At 31.6% G+C, this 27,407-nt stretch overlaps 1 protein-coding gene across 4 annotated transcripts in view; it reads left to right on the plus strand.

The window, feature by feature from the left end:
* Positions 1-27,407, plus strand: part of LOC144842160 (kelch-like protein 8) — a 34,098-nt gene that overhangs the window by 1,650 nt on the left and 5,041 nt on the right. For 2 of the 4 annotated variants that reach the window (XM_078698560.1, XM_078698559.1), the window contains exons 2-7: positions 786-927; positions 18,720-19,488; positions 24,459-24,654; positions 25,363-25,506; positions 26,443-26,554; positions 26,900-27,084. In XM_078698560.1, coding sequence (XP_078554686.1) covers positions 848-927; positions 18,720-19,488; positions 24,459-24,654; positions 25,363-25,506; positions 26,443-26,554; positions 26,900-27,084 — 1,486 coding nt within the window. In that variant the 5' untranslated portion in view covers positions 786-847. Of the gene's footprint in view, positions 1-785; positions 928-12,948; positions 13,012-14,690; positions 14,768-18,719; positions 19,489-24,458; positions 24,655-25,362; positions 25,507-26,442; positions 26,555-26,899; positions 27,085-27,407 lie in introns of those variants that run through there. The other 2 variants (XM_078698561.1, XM_078698562.1) reach the window with 2 other exon arrangements.

Raw genomic sequence — 27,407 nt, forward strand, 5'->3', positions numbered from 1 at the left:
ATTGTATGTTTAGACACGCCTTGAGAGATAATCCATTGAGTTGAGCCTGCCAAATGAAAATGGCATCATTCACTAAAAGAACATATGCTGTACAGTATATAAATTACAAAACTGTATTAACTATTTACCATACCTGCTTACCATTATATGTACCTTCTGATCTTGCAACCATCCAATCTTATTTTTAAAATACAGTAAAAGATATATATAAATCCAAAGGCAAATTACTGAAAAAATGACAATGCTGTGGGTATCAGTGGCTGGATCTCAATGGAGATACAAAAAAAAAAAAGCGAAAAGCTAAATCAAAACGATAAAGTAAAACAGCCAGAAAAGGTAGCGGAGCTTTCGGGCAACACTAGCCCTTCATCAGTGCAAGTGAAGGAATTTGGATAACGTCATACTGTAGCATAAGAACTGGCAAGTGCTGCCTGGGTGGACAGGAATATATATATATATATACATTTCTTGTGTTTCAAAATGCTTTGTATTGTATTATAAAATAAGGTCTGTGCTAATTTATGCTACAGTAAAAAAATGTATGCACAAGTATTGTTACTAGTAAGAAAAAATTTTATGTTTTTTTTAATTAAAAAGTAGTACTGTACTTTAAGATTATAAAATGTATTAATAAGTGACCATAATTATCCAGCAAGTATACATTTCTTTAAATTCAAACTTTTTTTTAAAAGCACAATTCAAACTCCACATAAAGTATTTCAACGTTTACCATTAAAAAAAAAAGTTTATTATATAACAGCAAAAATTCCCTTTTTCTACCCCAGATAAAAATGGAAGAATCTAAAAGAAATCCCAAAACTGTTTTGTTTTCTCTGCCTCAGTTAACATGTTACACGGCAAAGAGAAAAACAAGGTTTTCAAAGGCTTCACCCGTCGATTTATACACATGGGCTGTGTACTTCTAAGGTAAACATTTTAATTAATTTTCTTAATTATTTAATGTTATTTTAACAGGAAAAGATGGTACTTCACAGATGCCTATAACACAGTTTTTATTTTCGTCGTATATAAATACTTCTTAACAATAACATAGGGTTACTTCATTCATTCAAGGTTGTTTCAATGTTTTGGTCAGTTGCCTATTTGACTACTGTATATATTTTACTAATATTTTGTATAGACTATATTTCAATAAACTAGCCCATATAGGTAGTAGTACAGGTATGTCATTATGCCTGAGTGAGAATTTTACAAAAGTACTGTACGTGCTTATAATGCTATTGTCTAGACACAGGTCATGATTGTTAAGCTCTGTCTACACTACCGTATATCAAACGTTATGTGACAAAAAAAATGTTATGTGCCCATATGGACACGATGATGTCATATCACTACTACATATTTGGGCACATCACACTTTTTTTGTTAAATTAGTTTGATAGTGTAAACAGAGCTTTAGACTAAAATTGTATAGTACAATATGTACTATAACGTTAATACAATAGGTAATAATGTTTGATTTTTATTTATTTTTGTATCATAATTTTAGTATCTACATTTATGTAAAACGTTCTTAACAATAACATAATTTAAATGTTAGATTTGTAGCCATCATTTATTGAAATGTCTTGCATACAGTAAATAGATGTGAATTGACTGGAACTAGGCTATCCCCTTTCTCATACAGTAGCAAACCTATAGACTTTCCACACATACAGAGATTAAGATCATACTAAACACATAGGTTGATGCCCCAGTGTGTAAAATATGGAGTTTTGCTAGACGATGTATTTGTTTATGTTAAGTCTGAGCAGGTGTAATTTTGTTACTACTTGTACTTGTTTATGAATGTTGTTGTTACATTTTTTTGGCTCAGATACAAAAAAAAATAGTAAGGGTTTGTTGTTGGAAATATATCAAATGTTAAAGCCAGGGGAATATACTAACCCCAAGGTTCAACTTAACAACTCTGTCGTCAGACTTTAATTCAATCAAAAAATCATATTTTATTGCAACCATATGGTTGATGAAAGGAAATGAAAGCTATAACTGTTTACATTTCCAAAAAAAAATCTTAATAAGCAATATTCATTTCTAGGAACACACATGAAAATATGTAATAAATAAACTAGCAGATGTTTGGTAGATTTGAGTGGAAAAAAATATTTCATACTGCCTCTAGTTCACCCTCTACAATATAAAAAGGTTCACCCTTAAATTTGCTCACAGATACTAATTTACTTCACCATTAATTTAGAGTACAGTAATACAGTACAGTATTTACCCTTTAAAGATGTACAGTATTGTCCCCAAAAGATCATGAAAAATTAATAAAACAAGACTTCGAATGTGCCATTTCGTTTTTAATAACTTCCATAGAGAAAAATGTAAAAAATAATGTTTTCACTTATTTATAAAAAGACAAATTATACGATTAAATTCAACCAAAAACCCATTGACTGTCTTAGTTTTTTTGCCTTATTTAAAGTTTTTTCAGTGTGTGGGACATTAAAATGGGCATTATGGCATACTAAAAAAAAACATTTTTTTTATAATAATGTTTTTCAGGGTAACAATATAACTTTAATAATACTCAAATGCAAATTATCATCTCTATAAAGAAATATTAAATTTTATTCCAAAAGCCAAAAAATCAAAATAGTTTAAAAATTGATTTCTCTGGATTATTTGTACTGCGATATTTTAGAGATGTTTTTTGACGTATTGAAGAACAAAATTTCATCATGTTTGAAGGTCGTAAGATATAGGCGTTGGTGTTTCATTGTCAATAGGTTTTAAATCACACCTATCGGCTATCTATTGCACGCAGTTGTTAGTTTATGAATCTTTTATACAGTAATTGCTTTTCCGTTTCACACTTTCCATATCCTCTTGTTTCAGCGTTGTAATAACATTATTTAATTTATACTGTTGTATCAAGTTTGGGATACGAGGTTTATACACAGTAGTGTGAATAGAGGTTGTTCTGATAGGCAGTTTATAAGAAAACATGCTTTCACACTAATCTTCAACTTTAAATGGAAGAGAATGTACTTCAATCAATGACACTGAGACACCAGACTATCTTTAAAGCTCTGTCTACACTTCAAACTAGTTTGACAAAAAAATGTGTGATGTGCCCAAATATGGTAGTAATATGACATCATCATGTCCATATGGGCACATCACATTTTTTTGCCACATAAAGTTTGATAGTATAGACAAGGCTTAAGGTTACCTACTGTACAATAGTACAGTGGGTTTATGCTCAACCAATGCTATGTACAGTACATCAGTGGTTAAGCTTCAACCTAAACGTAAAGACAGTCTTGTGTAGTCTCAATGTCTTTAGTGTATAAAGGCCAATTTACACAGATAAGCGGTAACGTTAATAAAAATATAGAATCTACAGTTATTTCTTATGACCATTTACACACAGCGGACGGGCGGTTCCACTCAGGATAGATACAGATTCTACGTGGGACAAGCTATGTGGTTTTCTGCTTACCGTTATTGCTCGTCTGTGTAAAGTGCCCTGTAGGCTTTGGTTGATATTAATACTTAGTGAATGTACAGTATAGGGTACAAGGCCTAAAGATGAAGAATACATGACACGTGACATTATTTATTTTATTATCATTGGTCAAATAGAATTTCTCTCTTTGTAAATACAGTGTATTCCAGGAAGGAAGGCGTATTCCATACTAAAAATTGCTATAATTCTGACTGTAGGATTTTCCATTCTTTATATTGCAGTGTTAGGCAACAATGTTATTTTCCTGTTTGCATTAAATATCCTCTTAAAATAGCCTACAGGAGTAGTACAAAAAGAACATAACAGAATACATGTACTGAAGACTAGACAGAAAGGTGACAAAGGCAGATGTTTTATTGTTGTCTATTCCATTCTTGTCATTGAATGAGATAGAACATCATTGTGAGTTCAAATGCTATCAGAATGTATAGGGGGAACATTTCACATAAGCAAAGTCAACCTTTATAGGATCATTTTGGCTGTGACCTGTCTATACTGAGGATATAATCAGTCTTTTAACACAATACAATATTCATTTTATGGTTACTTCGCATGCAAGAGCTTTACACAGCTTTACCTATCAAAACAAACTATTGTCTGTAAAGGTTAGTTACTTTATTATCTGTCACTTGACGTAGATCTTTTCTACACAGTTACACTTTACTAAAAGGTAACCTGTTAACATGGTTTTTAATGGGAATCAAAATAAAATGAATTTAATGGTGGTTCTTTGAAATGACGCCAACGTTTATAATTTGAAGAAATACTACCACAGTAATTTTGTTTTATTGTGCATACAGTGTACCTACCAGGATGCAATGGACTGTAGTATATTGAACTTGGTTAGGCCCAACAGTCCTTACAGTACTGTATGTAACTAGGACAACAAATATAGTTTTTTGAAATTTTGCCAAATATTTAGAAGCTAAGTTACATAATGAAATCAAATTTGTTAAGCCATTCAAAATTAGTTTAGTCCACACCCCATGGCGCAAATTTAGAACTGGCTTTATTGTGTGTAAATATGGTCTTAGGCAATTTGTCAGGATAAAATTAAGACTTAAACTCTGTCTACAGTATCAAACTTTGTGACAAAAAATGTGATGTGCCCATATGGACATCATGATGTCATATCACTACCATATTTGGGCACACTACCACCATTGTATTTGGGCACATTTTTTTGTCAAACTAGTTTGATAGTGTAGACAGAGCTTTAAAAGGGTATTGAAATGTTAGGCATGACTGGTGAAAATAATAATTTCAGACACTCATGGCTGGCCAGAAGATGTTTCTTAAGATAAGACCACCCCAGTACTCACTCCAGAGGATCGGCCAATCGTGTGTTTCCTTCTTTTATGTAACAAATTATCTAATAAAGGTATAATGCCAAATTTCAACATTTTCTGTGTGGTATGATGATGATTTACAGTATGTACAGTAAGATTATTACAAACTGTTCATTCTTTCATTCAAAAGGGACCTAGGATAATACTCGAGTCGTCACCATGGTAAACAAAACACAACCTGTTTCTTATAAACATTCATTTATACGTTAATAAATCCAATGTTCTTGGCACATTACTGAAATAATCATGAATTATTCAAGGTGTTCACCCAAATGATAACCTGGCCAGCATACGGTAAATGTATTTGCTTTTAAATCATTCATGTGACTTCAATTACCTACGTCAAGACCGTTGGGAAGAAATGTTATTAGAAACGCAACCAACCTTTATCACCTTCAAGTGTTCAAGTCACTACCTATCAACAGATATATCCATCTTGTCTTGTTTATGTATTCTGTAGTTATAATTTACATATTTCAGTGCATATATTTGTCATCCTGTGTTACTTTTGGCATTCGTTAAACAAACCACCACCTCACATTTTCAACTAGGCCTACAGTACCAGGGACAGATTCAGCATTATAGATCAGGAGAGGCTAAATATTTTATAAATAATAAAAATGATCCGTCGAGTTGCTGAAAAATAAAATAGTCATTATTTTATTTTTAAGAGATATGGCTGTTAAATTTAAATTAATACTGTACTTTAGTAATAAAATCGTACCATGGATGGTCCTTGTTCACCCATTTGCCTGGAACAGAATTCTGTAATTACTGTATACTGTACCATTGAAACTGTTGAGCTTATTTACAGTAGTTTAATTATTACAGTATTTATTTTGAAAAGATTAAAACGTTACAAAAGATGGTTTAGTTAGAAAAGAAAGTAAGAACCGACTACAGTAGCCTTGTTTTTTTGTAACTAATCCAACCTTCCAAAAATCTGATTAAATTCTTTGAATCTTTTTTCAGATTAATCCACTCATATGAAACATTTTAGTAAACAATTACAAAATGTTGTTTATTCTGTAGAAATAGAATTAGACAGACTGCTTGCTACGATATCAAATAAAAGTTAGTTTAAATCCGGATTACTGTAAATATCTTTCATCTAATCATTGAACGCCATATTTTTCCTACAACAACTTTCCTTTATATTTTAACAAATTGTCTTTGTCATTGCCACATTTCATTGAAACAATTATAAATCATTTATTCGTTTGGTATGTAATTATTTTTCATAATCTTATTTTTTTTAATTTAAAAAAAAATAAAATTCTTTATGGAAGTGTTATTGTTTTGGTTGAATCCGGACAGTTCCATTAAATTGTGGGTAGATTTCAAATTTATTTAATATACATTCAAATACTCTATAAACCTAATTTCAACATAACCTAGAAAATCAGACAAGAACTATATGACATTAAAGATTACCTTATTTTGCTAATGACACTAAATTATCTTGATCTTAATACTGCAGTCAAACGTCACTTAAACATTAATTTTAAAATTGATCGAATGTAGAAATGATTGTGTTTTGGTTGTCGTGCCCGCTAGTGAAGTAGCCAACTCTTAGTGACATGGTTTGAATAATACATGTATAACAGTGGTACATGGTTCGTCATAATTTGCATTAAAACCGTTCAAACCAGTTCATTGGAATTAATACAGTTGCTAGCAAATTGAAATGCTTGCCTCTCTTCTCTAGACTCTTCGATTCACTTTTTAGAAAGGATTTTTAAATACTTTGGACGCCTTACCAATTTCTTTGCTTAATTTCAACATTTTTGTTTTAAAATCTGGATTTCTCTTTGACATCTTTAGAAGATATCTACAGTACTGTGTTGTGTATATTTTTTAACATATTACTTTGCAATTCTCTTTAAAGTATCTACCGTGTGTACATATTTTTAAATTGACTCTTTAGTTTAACATATTGCTTTGGACAACTGGAAAGTACTGTTTTCAATCATTTATCTTCATATATTCATTGACTGATCATCGTTTTCACAGAAATTAAGTCTTAATGTACCGGTAAGTAATGTTTAACAATTAGCAATAAGTGCTTTTGAGAGCGAGGTTTGCATTATTGCCGTCCAATTACTCGTAAAATTATTCTGACATGTTAACATGAAAATGTCGTAGCAATGCTTTTAAGACAATTTCCAAAAAAGCCTAAATGTATTAGGTAATTGTGGTATCCTTAGCAAGCAATTGAAAATAATCAGTGGTGAGTGTTTTGTGAACATGCGATGCAAATAAAATGTTACTGCAATGCGATTACCCATAACTTTAAAAAAAATGAGAGTGTACTGTACTGTAGTAGGAGAGTAAACATTTGAAAATGATAAAAATAAAGACAGTTTTGGGCGGTCAAGGGTCACAGAAACAGCTGGCAATAGGGCCTTTATTTGGGGTCTAACATTTTGCAAAGGGTGAGTTGCTTTAATATTTGACTTGTCACAAATTATAACTTATATAAAGTAAGTTTAAGATAGTTTCCATTCAGTATGGGTTCTAATGTCTTGATTGTGACCAGGTTGCGTATTGTTTGTTTGAATGCCTACTAATTAACTGTATTCACAAAAAATAGATTTTGCAACATGCACTGGATTCATTTATGGATATTGTTAAATAATGAATTACTGTATAGAGAAGGTCAAAATCTTAAGATGGTATGACATAAAAAAAAATGGTTAGGGCTGAAGTATGTTAGGACCATATTCAAATGAATCAAGTTTGTGTTACCTACCTAGTTAATATTGTTCTGTATTGCCTGGTACATCAACTGATTTTCATGTAAAATAGTAATTCATAAAAGTACAGTACTGTTTAGTAGAGTACTGTATCTCACAGTAATAATATTTTAGGATTTGTTTCGATATACCGTGTATACAGTAACTCCTCCCTTGGGACACCCCCCATTAAGGGGACACTTTCCTGTGTAATAAACTGGAGAAATAAATAACAAATTAATAACAGGTCAACCCCCTTCTTTCTACTGTACTGTACTAACTGTAATGTTATCATTTTTTATCATTCCTCCACATTTCGAATAGTTGACCAGGTGCATTTCTATCGTTGTTTTATCACGTTCTCTCGATATTAAACCGCTTAAGTACTACATATCGTTGCAAATCACCGCAAATCACTTTGAGCACAACTCACGCAAACATTTTTCATTTAGATCTTATCTTATATTGCAACACGAACAGCGTCACATGATTAACAACATGGTATTAAGTCCTCTCTTGATTTATTATGTCACTGACACATTTTTCGCCGAATCAAATTGAACGCTTTGATGAAAACAATGTTAATGGATCGAAAATTAGATATAATTGGTGTTTTGATGTGTACATCCAAAGTTGCTTACATCACAACGTAACAAATATAGTTTTCATTGTAATCCGCAAACTTAACAATGTGCGTGCGTTGATAATTGTGCCATGCTCGTGAACCGGTGGATTCATCCCCTGATTTACACTAGAGCTATTATTAAGTGTAATGGACATTTTGACATCGATTTTATGAGATAAATGTATGTTGAATTATTTAACTTTTATTTTAACAATCACATGCAGTATTGTTGATAAAATTGATTATTAATGTAAAACATTATTAATGAATGAATATAATTTAATAATTAAAATAATTTATTATACCATAATTTGGCTACTGTAGTATTTATTATTTAAGTCTATTTCGTGCCTAGCTTATCTGGATAAACCGACAAATACCTTATTTCTCCTCGAAGAGCTAATTTGTAGTATTCTTATAACTACAATATCAAAGCTTGGTTCTGACTTGAACACAATGCAATTACACAGGCATGATGCAAGTGAGTTGACCAATCACAAGCAACAGTTTGGATGATCCATTGTATTGTGATTGGTCAAATTACTTTCATTGCATTTATGTGAGAACCAAGGTATACAGTATTGCATTAAGTGGAGTAAGTACTGTAGCCCTAATAGTTGTACAGTAGAACCCTTTTCCTATAAGACACCCCACTATTAAGAGGACACTTTCCCTTGAAACAAAGGAGGGAAAATACAGTAATGTTTTAACACTACGGTTAATCCCTATTCACAGACACCTATTAAAGACACACAGTTGTGTCCCGAAGGTGTTCCCTTAATTCTACTGTTTAATAAAGTTTATTAAATATTAATATAATATAAATAAGAGACAGAACTATAGTATACAGTAGACTGACTGTGATTAGTGAAACTTGAAGCATCATTTATTGATCCTATGACCCATGACCCCAATCCCTCGGAAACTAATTTCATTATTAACATTATTAATTAAAGCTAAATTTCAAATTTAGGTCAGGTAACTTCAGTTAATGTGGTGAACCAATCAAATATTCTATACTGAAACCTGCTTGTGAATTATTTAACTTGTTGATAAAAAGTTAAATTAAATATGTAATTTTCTTTTGGTTGAAAATACTGTAATGAAATCTACAATTGTGGGGGCGTGTGGCGCAGTGTGTTGGACATTAGATTATTTTCGCTGAAAAGTTAGGAGTCTTCCATTTGTTTTGCCACACGATCGATCGAAAAGTGGGTGAATTACAGAAGAAAAACAAAAATATCAATCCGCGCGCAATGCATTTTGAGATTTATAGCGGGCCGCTAGAATTATTAGAATTAATTTATTTTTCACATTTTTAACCATTTAAAGACGAAAAAAGTTATCACAATAGGACCATATAGTATTATTTTTACATTAAATATACTTTGTGATCTTAAATTAGATCTAAAAAACGTAGGGAAGGTGTCTTTAACCATTTACAGTTAGCAAAGAGAAATGCTAACATTTCTCTTCTTATATCTTTTTTTTTGTAATAGAGTCGGCACAGTTTAAACTTTTTTTCATTTCATATGGATTAATGAAATGATGATATCCGAAATAAAGAAAGACTGAAAGTAACTTATTAAAGACAATTTATGTTTGATGCATCTTCGTACTACATTAATGATGTATGTTCGATGATGGTTGTGTTTAGTATGCGAATTTCTATAATCTAGTAATTTCAATCATTTGAAATCCCCATTGGTAATCATTTTCCCCATTCACTGGTACATTAATATTCAACAAACATCAAAATAAATCACTTTAGATTATCTGTATAGCCAGTAGGCTAAAACATCAATGCATGATAAAGTTGTTCTTCATTTGCATGTATGTTAGACAGTGTATTGAATGATAATCCAAACATATTCACATTTCTTTACATTTTCAATGACTACAGCATTACTCGGCAAAATTTGTTTTTGATTCATAAAACGAAATGTACAGTAAGGCCTATAGAGCAACAATCTGAAAACAGATTATGCCCAAAACATGTCATTGGCATGGGAAATTCCAGGACAAAATTAGAGATCTATTGATGTAATGTCCTATATTTTGCTTTGCAATTTTTTAAATGTAGAGAATAAAACCTGAATTGTGATATTTTGTTTTGCATGGCGAAATCAAATGTTGATACAGAAGGGGCGGATCCAGCATTATAGATTAGGGAGGAGGGGGGCCCTAAATATTTCATAAATGATAAAAACGATCCGTCAGGTTGCAGAAAAATAAAAATAGTCTGTTTAGCCCCCGCCTAAATCCGCGCCTGTACAGTTACCACGTATAGTTCTAAAAGAACTGTTGAGTTTTTCAACGTTTCGATCAATATACCTCATGAATACGTGGTAAATCTGTACCGCAAACTTTATATGAACCAGAATTGTGATTATCTGAAATTTGTACATAGCGGAAACGTCTGTACGGCTTTAACTGTACTGTACACTGTTATTGTAATGTTAATTACATTGTAAGTGGACACTTCACCATATTGTATATCTTAGTATATTCCTTTTAAAGTCAGTTTTAAATCCTATAATCGTTTAATTTGTTTACCTAAGCCTCAGTATTAGTATAGTTAAAGTAGCGGATTTGTGTACCAGTAGATACCATTTTAATTGTTAGCTTTATTAATTGTATCTATTTTTAAATCATAATAAATGACCTTTAAGACAAAGGTCAAATGTCATGGGTGATACTATAGGTCATTGATTTTGTTTTATGAATAAAACTGTACATAATGTAAACATCAATATTGTGTTGGGTAGTTCATGGTCACTAACTAAGACTACAGTACTTTATGTGTACAGTATTTACAATCTATTATACAGTAATGGTACAGGTACTACTGTTGCAGTACTTGTCACCTTACTTGTCACCTTTGTACATACAGGTACTGTGTCTTGTACTGTATAGTTTCAATAGGCAAGGTAAAGATTGGTGTGTACTGCACCATTGTAAATAGCCCAAGAAAATATTTAGTGTCTATAGAAAAGATGGCAGTCTATAGATCTACGGTATCTATCAGTCTGTAGATAAATCTAGAGTACCAACAGACACAGTAAAGTTTACTGCAGTACAGTATACCTTTATCAATGACAAAGACGTTGATATAGTGTAAATAGACAACAGAGGCTGCAATTTGTTTTAAGGTTGGTCTACACTTATCAAAAAGTGTGCCCAAATGTGGTAGTGATATGACATCATCATATCCATGAGCACATCACATTTTTTTTGTCACAACGTTTGATAGAGTGTAGACAGAGCTTTATCTATTTCTAAGGGTTTCTGTTTTCTGGGTCGGTGTAAATTTGTGTACGTTGCACTCTGCAGGCAGTCTAGTTACTGTATTTTGTTGCTGTCAGGTTTTCTCTTGTCTGATTCTAGTCTATGATTGGATTAGGTTCAGGATGTTTCAAACTGTTGACATTTCCTTTTCTTGTTATATTTGGTTAAGCTCTGTCGTAAGGTGTTTACGTATGCTTTCCTGCAGCTCATGGTTGACTAGGTTTTAACAGTTAGCTGGAAATTTTAACAGGTTATGTAGAATATTCATAGAAATTACATGTTGTTTTTACTGTCAATGACTTTTAGGAGAAAGGTAAGTTTTTAAAGGATGTGTTTTCTTTTTATTAGTAATTATTTGATACACAATTATACACTAAAAAGAACTGGATTAAATGGTTTTCTACCTCAGGCACTATCCAAGAAATAGATTGCTTTTTTGGACTTAACTCTAGGACACTTAATGGTTTACTGTAGAGGCACAGGATTTAGACCAATCTGCCACTGCAATTTGTTTTCAGGTGTTCTACTTTATATTACCTGTACATGTTTCATGGGAAAAATTTCAACTTCACAATATAGAAAAAGATGAAACACTTGCCATGTTTTAAAAAGTATATGTTTGCTGCCCTCTAAAATTATACTTAATTTTAGTACTTTTGTCGCTCCCTGCAATCATGGAGGAAAAATTGTTTTCAATAAGGTTAAGAATCAAATTCATTGAATCAATATATAACAGTAAATGCTGTACTTCTGGAAATTAATTAATTTTAAAATTTGCCAGGTCTTTAAAAACATCTGTTTGCTGCCCTCAATGGTTTTAAATACTTTTTTATCACTTTAGTCATTTGCTTCAAAATGGGGAAATTAAATAATGTTACAAGTTACTTCTGCATGGATTGAACAAGTTGTTCGTAGTGACACTCGTATCAACTATAATGAACTTTTATGTAGGATTGATGTTTGGCCACTTGCACAACAACCTATCTTTCCTTTAACAAATTGCTTAAATATGATTCACTGATTAAACCTTTATTCTTTCTAATATTCTTAAAAAAGTCGAACACAAAAAAAATCCATACTAATTGATATGCAATACCATGCCTTGTTGATGATGAAGAAATATTAATTTACGTTTTTAGACAATCATTAACATTACAAGAGCTTTCTTTTAAATCTCATATTACTGATTACCAGATACCTACATGTATGTGTAGGAACGTTTGTCTATCCAGCAGTTGGAATCGTAAATTCAATTTCTTGTGACCTATGTACATCCTATAAGTATTACTCATATTGTGTACAATACTCGATACTTAGTCGGTAAATTTTCCAGCCGAACAAATTTACATATTTCTTTCAATTGCTTGTCTGCAAGGAAGTTAAATTTCCAAGTGTTGATGTCTGTTCTTGCAACGTGGTTAGTACTGCGTTTTAGGATGTATTGCGTTATTACGATGTGTTGCCTTGTGTAATGAAGAACAGTTTTTCAATGCCATTGTTTGTATATTTTATTGAAATGTAAGTACAGTGTTTGTTATAGTAATTATCTAACAATAATAATTAATTTAGTAGCTTAATTATGATTAACATTTTTTGAAAGTTTAACTGATAATACAAGAAAAACTCAGAAAAGGGGTAAGTGAAGCTATTCTGATTCAATAAATTACTAGTGGACCCTTGGTTATGTAATGAAAGTTGTATGTCTCAAAACAATGCTTTTAATTGTATAATATCATAGTTGTAGTACTGTAGCTCGTTTTATAAATATTTCTTTATTTTATCATTTCAACTTCATTAGTACTGTACAATAGGTGAGCTGATGTTCTGCCGCCTTATTCATAATTAACACTTTTAATAATTTTCATTCATGGCTTCTGCCCAAGTTTAACACCACCCATATCCTAGGAATAAACATGAAAGCCTAATAATACTGTAATACCATACCCCACCCTAAAAATAAACATCGTACCCTTAATACCACACTAGACCATAAAAATAAATGTTAGCCTCTACAACATGTCCACCTTTCTTTTACCTATACCTCTGTCAAAATATATGTATTAAAGATTAGCTTTTTTTAGTTTTTGTTAATATCTGCTTACTGTAAATTTCTGTGAATTGGTGCTATAAAGCCAAAATTTATAGCACTCGTTTTAAAACCTTTTATTTTTCACCGTCTCAAACCAATTACGGTACGCATGAATTATTATTTAGCCGACATATTAATAACAATAAAACACATTAAAGTGTTATGTTACTACAACATATTAAATAGCATAAACCGTGGAGCAACTTTTCAGGCCATACATAAACAACACATTTTATTGTTTAGCAGATGTTGTTTTCTTTTTGTGATTTTTGTTTTTCCCCGAAGAATTATTATTGTTATTTAAGATTTATCTTGCGTATCAGATTCTGATCTTTCGTCGGTATCAATTTTTCCATAATTGCCTTTGTGTTTGACGTTATTGTATTGGCGAGGATGATACGTAAATGATTTGATTCGAAATATTTGATATTTTGATACGATAAGACTCAATGGTGTTACTTATCTTATTTTTATTTGGCTATCTTTAGTAATCTTCAATAAGGCTCTGTTTGAGCTCAGATTTTAATCTTTTTAAGCTTCCACAGTACAGTTACTGTCTAATAATACCATAATAACTGACCAAGTACAGTATATGCTTGAAATATATTGTGCGCAGTTGTATTATGGCCTAGAAATTGTGTGAATTATTTTAAAAAGATAAAGTTACTTTAAAGTTTGATTCAAATATAATTTGATTAATGACTTAATAAATTAAAACAAAAATAGATAACAACAAAAGCATAATTGTCCTATGATATTTAGCAACAGTATTACTAGCCTACTCCTATTCATTTTGCTCCAACCAATGACAAACAATGACAAAGACACACCTCCTAATTTGCATATTAAGCCACACCTTCCTCAAGATGATTGACAGAACCATTAACAAATGTTCATTACTGGCATGCTGGAAATATCCCAAATGGAATGGGAATCTTCGTTTAATGACTTATGAAACGGCTGATCGGATTTCACGTACTTGTTCCAGTTGACTGATTCCGTTCAGTAGTTCAACATGGTAGTTTCTGTAGTTCTGGGTCATTTAATTCTTAGCTGTTGTATAGGTGTCATTGTTGTAAATTATCTTTTTTAAAACACTGTTGTTGTTTGTTTGTTTATTTTTATTGCTGTTTAAAAATTACAAACTAGTACAAGTTCTATGTCGAATATGAGAAGAGCAAGAAAGTGAGTACACAGTAGTTTTTACAAATTTTGATTGCTTGCCAGATTGAGGGAAGGGGGACGCTAGGGTCTGGGGGTTACCACTTGGAGAGCACATAGTTTTTAAGACTTTATTTGTATGGGTTAATTAGTTTACCTGTATAGTATTTTATTTACAGTAATACAAACAATTATAGTTTAACAAACAATTAATTAGTCTTATATAAAACTGTCTACACTATCAAACTTTATGTGACAAAAAAATGTGATGTGCCCATATATGGACCTATTTAGGTATATCACTACCATGTTTGGGCATATCACTACCATATTTGGGCACTTTTTTTTTCTCAAACTAGTTTGATAGTGTAGACAGAGTTTTAGAAAAAAATAATTCGACAGAATTTGAACCAAGGTCTTTCACGCAATTAATTGATGACATTTTAACTAATTTAAGAATGATTTTTGATAATACCAATTATATGATTTAATCTTTAAAACTCTTCTTTTTTTATTTTTTTCTTTCCCAACTAGTTAGGTTTGATTATATCGAACCAATAAGAATTTGTTGTCTCCATCAAAGATATTGTATATGTTTATGTATACCATGTTCACCATAAGTGAATACATTAGGATAGTTCAATACATTTTATTATGCAGTCAAAAGTTTTGATTATCTATTTTATAACATTGTGTAAGTTCTGATGGTACCTAACAGCCTTGGCAGACCAGACTACCATCACAGAGCATTGTTCTTTTAGACAAAATTACTGGTAAATGTTGATCATGTGACCAAAGAAAATGTTTAGTATACTTTATGACATTATTGAATCATTTTTGTCATTGTTATAAAACACAATTATCACCTCTGTTGAGGATTATTTTTTGCATTCTGTATTCCTGTATATTTTTGTTTTCTTTTTATTGAGTTTTGTGGTACGGAAAGAGGCAAAGCTAATCAGACGCAAAGCTGGTCCTGATGCTGAAACTACTACTTTAAATCGCCTTCTCTTTTTCCACAACTATGGATATTAGGTAGTTCCCAACGACAACGACATAATATCAACAGTGCTTTCTGTTCCCAGACAAAGAAAAACAAGCAATGTTTTTTTATGTTTTAAATGTGATATCACTATTAAGCTGCACATGAGTTCATCTGAAGTTGACTTATTCAAACTGTAATAATTCTTTACATGTGACTAACACACAAAGCAACAATACATTGCATTGTCTTGGTAGACAATGAGACATAAGCCCATTTATGAAGTACAAATTGCATCTTGTATTGAGCTACCCTGGATGTTTTATTGATTATACTCTATATTCAGGTTCTTTGTTATTAAACATTTTTTATGGAGAACCTCTCCTTTGGGACACCCCTATTCAGGAGACAAAAAGGGGACATTCTTCAATGAAACAAATGACAAAGGACAATATGTGTTTACCTATATTTACTCAGAGACACTTTGTGGAGTCCTGAAGGTGTCCCCTTGATATGAGTTCTACTGTCTACACTATGAAACTTTATGTGACAGAAAAATGTGATGTGCCCATATATGGACATTGTAATGATGTCATATCACTACCATATTTGGGAACATCACACTTTTTTTGTCAAACTAGTTTGATAGTGTAGACAGAGCTTTAGGAAAGATACCATACCATTTTTCACATTTTTATTGGAGTTTTCCAAACGTAACAAGACGTACTGTACATAGGATTAGGTAAAGCAACAGAGAAGATGAAATTATTATATAACATTTCACAAATATTTCTTTTATTTCAACTCTACTTTAAAATCAGATTTTTTTTTAAATGCACAGTTTAACTTGTGTTTAATGTTGCACAGAAGTCAAGGTTACTCTAACTCATCTTGTTAGATATTAAACTCATCTCGTTAGTTATTAAACTCATCTCGAAAGTAAAACAATATGTTTTAACAATCCAAAACTTAGTATATGAATTGTTGAACTTTCAGTTTGAAAAGTGTGAGATTTTTAAACATTTATTCTGTCGCAAAATAAGTATATTTTTGTGTTTTTATTAAGCTAAAATTAAGTTTTCTAACCATGATTGCATGTTTTTCTCTTATACCACAGTATCCGCAATCTCAAGGAATCACATGATTTACAATAGTTAGAAAATGTACTTCCTTTCCAACCACAACTTCCATCCTTGTAAACTTATGTATCATATCATAATGCAAATTTCTTAGAAACTTTGTGCACAAAAAGCTTTTAAACTGCATAATGGGTTGAACAAGTTAAACCCATCATTGACAGGTTCATTTCTATTTGACTAGATATCTTGTTTTCCAATTTGTTTGACTAGATATTTGTCCTTTTTGTTTCAAATTAGAATCAGCAATTAATAACCAATTTCTATTATTACCTTGGAATTTCTATTACCTTGGAATATTTTCCCATGTAGTTTTGGTTGCGGCCAGTACAGTATATCTCATGTTAAACCATTTGGTGTCTACTCATTTCAATTAAACTCCAAATAAATCTTGATTAAAACAAGCTGATTTTGAGGCTGATAAAATTACAAAAGAATTGAGCCATATTTCAAAAGGATATTTATACCAGTTACACCTGTTGGTCTACAGTCTTTTTTGGGACTGGGATTGATAATGGAAGTCACTCAGGGGTCAATTTAGGAAGCGAATACATGTAGTGGAATTGGTAACCTACAGAAGGGGGAATAGTATACAAAACATAAAACAGATGCTTCCAAAAAGTTGTTTTTAATTTCTCTATGGTTACGTTAATATTAGGAAGGTGGATGAACAGTGAGCACATCAATGGCTCCTTCCTTTTCCTTACTTTCCTCAATTTTCTCGTACAGTATCTTTCCATATTCATCTCCACCTTTCCCTCACTTTTACATTCTTCTCCTTCTTCTCTTTCCTCAATTAAATGTTCATAAATATTCTTCCATCTCGGCTTTAATTTTCTCCAGCTACCATCCACAATAATAGCAACACACTTTCTCTCCTCTTTCTACTTTCCTCCTATCTCTCTTCCTTCTCCTCTTTCTACTTTCCTCCTATCTCTCTTCCTTCTCCTCTTTCTACTTTCCTCCTATCTCTCTTCCTTCTCCTCTTTCTACTTTCCTCCTATCTCTCTTCCTTCTCCTCTTTCTACTTTCCTCCTATCTCTCTTCCTTCTCCTCTTTCTACTTTCCTCCTATCTCTCTTCCTTCTCCTCTTTCTACTTTCCTCCTATCTCTCTTCCTTCTCCTCTTTCTACTTTCCTCCTATCTCTCTTCCTTCTCCTCTTTCTACTTTCCTCCTATCTCTCTTCCTTCTCCTCTTTCTACTTTCCTCCTATCTCTCTTCCTTCTCCTCTTTCTACTTTCCTCCTATCTCTCTTCCTTCTCCTCTTTCTACTTTCCTCCTATCTCTCTTCCTTCTCCTCTTCCCTCTCCTCTTCTTTCTCATGTAACTGGAACACAACACAACATTTTCGCATTAGACAGCAGACAATGAAACTGGGTCATTTATTGATTATATCTTATACTAGCAAGTGTTTCAGTTAGATGTCTGCGTTGCGACTCTTAGAACGTTCTTAATTGTTATTAAATCTGTTCTGTTCTACTTAAGTCTCTTTACATCCCTCTTAAAATTGCTATTATATGATAACACAAAAAAACAAATAGATTATTTATTTCTTATTTGGATAGTTAATACCAATATTCCAATAGTATTGTTGTAAATAAATTTTTTAACATTTTGTAATTCAATTAAATATTTTTTTATTCTCATTTGTTAAAATGTTGTAATATTGTTTGCTGTTGATTTTTTGCACACAAGATGATAATAAACAATATGACAATACTGTATTCATACAAAAAGTTTTTGAAATGAAATTATGTGCATAAAAGATTATCATAATTAAATATGTTTAATATATCAAAAGGTATGAAAAAAAAAAATGTTAATAACTGTAGCGTTTTTATGTAATTTTCTTTTTAGGCCATTTGATAGAAAGTCCACAGTAATTATTGAGATTTCGGGTACAACAAGTAGAAAGAGCAAAAACATGGAGGCAGATTCTATTTTACCAATTGTACAAAGACTACAGATCTCGCCGAGATTGACAACAACATTTGAGTGTCACACCCATTGGAAGGACTCATTCAGCATCTTACAAGACTTGTACTTAGATCGTAAGCTTTGCGATATCACATTGATCGTTGGAAATAAACATATCCATTGTCATAGACTTGTTCTAGCATGCTGCAGTCCATATTTTAAAGCAATGTTGACCTCTGACATGGCGGAGAGTCGACAAGATGTAATTACGATTAAAGACTTAGAAGAGGACGCTGTCGATATGCTGATAAACTTTATGTACACAGCAAAACTTGTTTTAACAATTGAAAACGTGCAGCAACTTTTATACGCTGCTAGCATCCTCCAATTGGAGGTTATTACAAAAGCGTGTTGCGATTTTATGCGAACACATCTGCATCCCAGCAATTGTCTCGGTGTTCGGAATTTTGCTGAACTTCATGGCCGATCAGAACTTGTGAAATCTGCCGATAAGTTTACTCATGAATTCTTTTGTGACATTGTTCGACAGGAGGATTTTTTAAACATTAGTTTCGACCATTTTCTAGCTGTTATTGATTCGTCAGACTTGAACATTGAAAGTGAAATGCAGGTTTATAAGGCGGTGATGAAGTGGGTAAAGCATGATTTACCCGGTAGAGAACGATGTCTACCAGAATTAATGTCTAAGGTAAGTTTGATACTTGACGAGGAAATCTTTTGTAACAGTTAGTATACTGTACTTACTTTAATTGACTGCAGTCATTTTTCAACTGCAGTACTTATTTAACTGCAGTACTTATTCAACTGCAAGATTAATTTAATTGCAGTACTAATTCAACTGTAGTACTTATTCAACTGCAGTAATTATTTAACTGCAGTACTTATTCAACTGCAGTACTTATTCAACTGCAGTACTTATTCAACTTCAGTACTTTTTCAACTATGGTACTTATTCTACTATGGTACTTATGTAACTGCAGTACTTATTCAACTACAGTACTTATTCTACTACAGTACTTATTCAACTGCAGTACTCATTCAACTGCAGTACTTATTCAACTACAGCACTTCTTGACTGTAGTACTTATTCAACTACAGTACGCTACTTATTCAACTGCAGTACTTATTCAACTGCAGTACTTATTCAACTGCAGTTTTTATTCTATTACAGTACATATTCAATTGCAATATTTATTCTGGTAAGAACTGTATTTCACATTGTACTGTATAGTACATTGTATTAAGTACATACACGTAGGTTCTCTTAATAATTTACCTGTTCTTTTGATCGCTTATTTTAGACAGAGATTCACTTGTTTATGATATTGTATGGTAGGTTTTAATATTAAACAGATTTATATTCCTAAGGGAAATAATTATTGACTGGTTTTCCTGGGAGCAACAATGGACCTATTTAGACAGGAGTCCTGGAAAACCCTGGAATCTAGAATTTCAGGAACTGGTCACATTGCCGCCAAATGTTTATTCTGCAATCTCACAAATGTTCTACCTTCTGGCAAGTTTTTAATGTGAATCGCACAGACATGATCTGAATTTACATGAGACTTTTTGAAACTATAGCTGTTTTTTGTCCAATGTCTGATGTAGGTCGGCGTACTCATTTATCAATGACACTCACACAGTCGTCTAATTTTGCGAAGTATACAATTAAGATAGCAAGTGTCAATTAAGGCATCGATTGTAACGCTGAGGAATGTTTTAATGACCAATTTGGCACACTGCATAAGTTATTTTCAAATTATGACTGTGATATTTTAATTCGTATCACGTCATTACTAATTTATTCAGACATTTATTCCCATTGTTCAAATATCAAGTTTTTATGAAATAGAATCAAAAGTGTAGGGGTAGCAGTGTAGGATAGTACAAAGAGTACAGTACAAAGAGCACAGTACAGTACATACCCACTTAAACTTGGCTATCTAAAGCTCTGTCTACACTATCAAACTAGTTTGACCAAAAAAAAGTGTGATGTGCCCAATTATGGTGCCATCATCATGTCCATATATGGGCACATCACATAAAGTTTGATAGTGTAGACAGAGCTAAAGGAATTAGAAGTTTGAAAAATAAAGAGCGTTTCCAACTTGCCAAATCCTACTGACAATGACCAATGTCTGATTTGATATACAATGGTCTGTGTTCCATAATTTTGTTTATAAAATTCCCAATGGTCAAAGATTTAGAGTCAGACAATGACCAGTGTGTACTAACTTTTAAGTGGTCTGTGCTCCATTTGATTTCAATGAATCTTAATACATTAAGGGAATTTACCTCTAGGCCTAAGTATATACTAACTTGCCTCCAGGTACAAATTCATCCAGACCCAATGCATTGTATCATTGACCTGAAACTTAAGCACCTACTTTGAGTTGAACTTCTTGTTTAATCCTAAAGCCTGTACACAAAATTAAAAACTGAAAATAAAACACAATGTAATCCCTTGTGATAAGTAAAGTAAGGTCTTTTTATCTTTTCTTATCTTTTAATTCTAAAATTAATTTTTGATCTTGACAATATATGCTTTTCTCACAAATCTTAAAATGTACTTGGCTAATATTTAAAGTATTGTACGGGTATAATAAAAGGTTCCTTACAATATTTTGCATACAGTATTTCACATACAGTATTTCACATTCAGAAAGAGGAAAGGAGATTTTATGAGTTTATATACAAAACATACTGTACAGTATTATTAACAGACAAAATTATCTTTACAAGAAAAAATGAATTAATTAAATTTAATATTATTCAAAGTTTGTCATCAATATTTCTTTTATCAACTGTAATATTAATAAAATGTTTTTCTTTGTCTGCTCAAGTTGAAGGCCACAGACATTAATAATTATTGCCAAATGACCTAGTAATAATATATTTAAAATTTATTAATATTAAATTTATGATAGCGCTTTATCTTATAAGAGTTGTTCGTGAACAATTAATATTAATTACTGTGGGTTTTTACTATAATCTTGGATATTTAATTTAAATTCTGCATTTCATGTTAAATGACTCAGAGAGCATAATGCATTGAAAATATTTTAAACCAATTTTGTAGGATTTTTCAATATTCTCTTTGTTGTTTGGTTGATTAATTTACCCTTTTTAAGAGTGGATCCAGGGTAGCATATTTTTTTAAGTATGTTTTTGTGTATTTATTTATTTATTACATCATATTTCATACTTATTTGTATTGTTTTCATAACACAATTCATATTATAACATGGTACTGTATAATATTAGTACTTGGTAGATCTGTTTCAGTTTTTTGGTTAAAAGTTATTATTAAATTATAAATTAATATTTTAAAATGAATTAAATATGAATTTATATTTTGTTTTACAGTACAGTACATGAATTTTTTTTAAAAATGATTCTATGGAATGGTAAAATAGTAATACAGTCAACTTTCCCAATACCGGACTCTGAAAACCAGAAACTTTCCCAATACCAGACTTTTCTTGAGGTCCAAAAGGTCCCAATAGCACTGTTTGTACTTTTCCAGCTAAACACCAATTAATTTGAGTACTTTGGTGTTATAATTTAATAAGTTCAATGCCAAGTACTGTATAATTAGATTGGCCTACATTCTATGTCATAAACGTTATCCACCTCTGTGCAATATATATGCCAGCACCTTACTTTTATAATATCTATTTGAACTTTATATTAAGTTATAACCAAGGCTACACAGTCAATACACGCAATACTTTGATCACACCACCCTCAATTCTGACAATACTTTATTGATAAAAGCTCTTGAAAAATGTACAAATCCTTTGATCACTTTTTCTGGTAACACTATAAAATTGACAGATATTGTTGTCTGATACATGCTTTGATATGCTTTGACAGTTTGGCTTCTTTAGAAAAATAATACCATACCTTTTGCCCTTAGCCATTTTGGGGGCTGTTGGGGCACCATAGATGATTTAACTCTCCTCCATGTGGCCCTGTCCTCTTTGATGTTGTCTTTCCAGTTTTTCGTGGGCCTCTACTCCCACCTGAAGAATAATATTTGAATAAAATGTTGAGATCGAAAACAAAATGAATCAAAATGGATCTCGAACCTACTGTACAACCTCTGTGTAACTTGTAGCCTAGCCTCAAACCTGTATAGCATGTACCTTCCAACCACCAAGCTTGTGCCTTATGATAAAGTTTGAATTTGGATAATAATTGGAATTTTGCATAGAATATTTATTATTTACCTACAGTATCTGTAATTTTCATACCAAATAAATAGTTGAATTACTTTTTGTTTTGAGTTATGAATGAGATGATATTGATTCTCTCTGTGACAATGTTTGAATCTCAAGCTTTACCAAACAATTTTTTTGATAATTTAATTGACACACAGTACTTTACAGTCTAAGCTAACACTTCATGTATTGTACTGGCTTGATTCGAACCAGTGATCTCACACTTACAGGGCAGGTGTCTTAATCATTAGACCACAGATAATTTACGGTTAACATACTGATAATTCTTTTGTCTTTAGAATGACTAATTAACATGTTTTACTGTATATCTTCTGTAACCTTCAGAATGCAAGTACCCATAACTAACCACTGTGCAATCATCACTCCACATCAAAAATAATTCTCCATGGGGGAAAGAAAATGAGTTCTCTAAATGCGATATTACAAATATTCCTAGTTATATTCTGTAATTTCATAACCATATGGTCATATTTTCTTTTTAATCATCATTCAATATTCAATTAATATTAATTTATCCGTAACGATTATGTCTAGGTTCTTTCAACTATGAGACCACTAAGAACAAAGGGCCGGTCTGATTGAAACTTGTCTCGTAGGCATTCACGTTTTTCATGAAATTAAGTTTCATGCATTTTTATAATGTCAACATCCGGATCTACATAATGTAATTCATTGAGATGTACACCTTTGCTTTATATCGGTGAGCTATGAATATGTACACGGTTAAAAAAAAGTTATCAAACGTGCGATTTGAGCAGTTACATTACGGTGTATTCAAAATGTAAAATTCATCTTCATTTGCATCAAATATGTGATACAGAAAAAAAAATTTTTCCATTTACTTTGGCATAATTTAATAATCATTTTGGATGTGTCCAAGTACCTACAGTACCATGGTAGAACCATTTTCGATATAGAAATACATTGAAAACCGTAAAAATTGTATAAAAAAAACACTATTTTACTACATCGCTAAAATTGTTTATGATGTAAATTATGAAAACATATTTGTGATGACAACTACTATAATGTTAGCAACACGAATTGGCCGTTATTTGGAATTCTGAATAATATAAAAATTATACACAACAATTCCCTGATAGAACCTCTCCTTTAGGACACATCTATTTATTAAACAGTACAATATTATTAAGGGAACACTTGGCTGTGAAACGAACGAGGTGTGATACAATGTGTTGTTACTATAGCCTACTCATATTCAAGTCCCAAAGGTGTCCCATTAATAGGGGTTGTACAGTTCTGTACTTATAAACGGATACCACCAAAATTAAGTTAACGGCACAGTCAATTAAGTGGAAACAGGATGAATAATAGATGTTTAATTATTTATGCATCATGTTCTTTTATTTAAAAACAAACATCTTGATTTTCTTGTTCTTTTTTCTATAAACAGGTACGACTACCCATGATGAGTCCAGAGTTTTTGATGGACGAGGTTGAAAATGAAGAATTATTCCGTCGCAATCATGAATGTCGAGACCTTGTAGACGAAGCCAAGAATTATTATTTAGCCCTTAATAAAGTAGTCTCAAAATTTTCACCAAAGTCAATAACAAGTGACCGGGTTAAACCAAGAAAAAGCTGCGCAGGTTAGTTTATAACTCGGTTATGGTACAGTATAAGCTTAACTTAGTTATAAGGGATGAAACCATTTTCATAAACCATTATATTCATTAGAATATTGTATTCACTCAAAGTATGTCCATCCAGATTTAGATTTATGCCTAGCTCATGACACCCAACGTCCTTAAGGTGTAGGTCAAAGGTCACTAATTACACAAACTAATGACAGCGCTTTGTATGTGTTTCAAATCAAATACAATAATAACCCATAGGCTTATGATCATATTTCATAGCCAAAGAGGCCAGTGTGCCTGACTAGAATATTTGCATTACTGGACATATAAACAATTCCCTAATTACCAATTAATGATAAATTATGCAGCTTTGTTCTATGGATAAGTATGAAAATACACTTGAACCCCTACTAAAATGACACATATGTTTGGAACCCAAGAAATTGTCCCCTTAATAGTGGTGTCCCCTGAACAGAGGTTGGTCATAGTGTTGAAACATTATATCCTCCCTTTTATTTCACAAGAATGTGTCCCCTTAATAGGGATGTCCCAAACGAGGTATCTGACTTTAGTCTTTGTTGATTGGTAGGCCTACAGTAACAAAATAATCTCCCCCACCAACTCTCCCCATCCAAAAAAAGTGAAAATTAACTGAGATGATAATAAAAAGTTAGGCCTATATTCTTTTCATTTATTTTTTTTGCCATGAATGTTTTGTAGGTGTTGTGTTTGTTGTCGGTGGGCGAGGCGCTACGGGAGATCCTTTCCGAAGTATGGAATGCTATGACTACAGGAATGACACTTGGTTACAAGTTAAAGAAATGAATTGGAAGAGACGACATGTCGGTGTTACTTCTGTTAATGGTAAAAAATGAAAAGTGTTGCTAATAAAATAAAATAATTATATTTCTTTTTTTTCTTAATTTTTTAAGAACAAAAAAGAAATATTGTTTTTTAAATTCTCATAGTTTGTTTACAATATTATAACCATAAATATCATTTTATGAAATAATTAAAAGAGCATATTTACTATGAGAGCAAGCTGCAGTAGTTGTGTAGGTAATATTTTAATGTGCCGCCCTCTATATTAAATTTTATATATTTATAATTTTACAGTAATTAACTTTGATGTTGTAAACAGATAAATAAATTCTTTTAGTGGATTATAAAATAGTTCTGTGTTTTTTGTTTAAATTTCTCGAATGATGGTTTTGTATATATTTTTATAATCCATTTATTTGGTTCATCAAATTGAAATTATTCATCAACAAATCAATTATTGTAATAGATAATTAGCAGATTCAAATTGTGAATCTTCTTCCCGTAGCTTAATGATATTGCAGGTGAATGCAATTAAAAAGTAATTTTTGTATTCAGTTCATTTTAATGAAAATCAATTTCAAATTCCTGAAAATGAAAAATATGATATTGTAAAACATTGTTATAATGTTATTGTTAAGAATTATTTTGGCTTTCTTAAAAAAAGGATGTTTTCTTAATATAAATGACCATATTATTCTATATGATTTATTTTATTAACCATGTTGTTGTTTTATGAACTGATATGATGATACTGATAAAAAAAATCATATTCAATAATAATATATATATAAATTTAATTTGATATCAATATACAACAAAAAACAATGTATACGATATAGGTCTAAACCAGACAAGATATACAGTAGGCCTAAACAAAATGAGATATATTGGCCAACATTTTTTTTAAAATTTGTATTCACTGTTTTTATTTCAAAGTTTCAAGGTAATATAAAAGTATTATAATGATTTTTTTTTTAGGTAAAGTGTATGCTGTTGGGGGTCATGATGGCCGAGAGCATTTAAATTCAATGGAAGTGTTTGATCCCAAAAAGAATACATGGGTACTTGTTGCACCAATGAATAATAAAAGGTAAGTTATCACATCATTTACATAACAGTAGAGCCCCTATTAAGGGGACACAAATAGTGATGTCAGCTCTGAATAGGAATGACAATGTTATAACATTATCTTTCCTTCAATTGTTTAATAGCAGAGCGTCCCCTTAATAGAGGTGTCCTAACAGAGGAGCTCCACTGTATCAGTATTATTATTATAACAATCATTGTCATCTTTATTAAAATAAGGTCACCCACCAGGTCAGTTTATCTTTTAAAATTAAGAATAACGAGTGAGCGACAATCATCACCTTGGTCACTGTCATGTTTGACCTCAGCAAATACCAGGATGTGACCTTATTCCTTTTCCTCTCTTTAGACGAGGTTTAGCCGTGGCTAGTCTTGGAGGCCCACTCTACGCTATAGGAGGTCTTGATGACGAGGTCTGTTTCTCAGAAGTGGAGAGGTATGATATTAATACCAATACCTGGGAGAAGGCTGCGTCAATGAACACACCCAGGGGTGGCGTCGGTGTTTGTACATTTAATGGCTATATCTATGCAAGTAAGTTTATCTTATGCATATTAAACACCTGTATTTTAAGAATATTATACAGTACACCTGTATTTTATGCATATTAAACTCAAGTGTATTTTATGCAAATTATATGCCTGTATTTTATGGTTATTAAACACAACTGTATTTTAGGCAAATTATACACCTGTATTTTATGCATATTAAACACCTGGATTTTATACATATTACACTCCTGTATTTTATTCATATTAAACACAACTGTATTTTAACACAAGTGTATTTTATGCAAATTATACACCTGTATTTCATGCATATTAAACATCTGTATTAGGCATATTAAACACAATTGT

This window comes from Antedon bifida, chromosome 5 (assembly GCF_963402885.1).
Source record: "Antedon bifida chromosome 5, ecAntBifi1.1, whole genome shotgun sequence".
NCBI classification, from domain to species: domain Eukaryota; kingdom Metazoa; phylum Echinodermata; class Crinoidea; order Comatulida; family Antedonidae; genus Antedon; species Antedon bifida.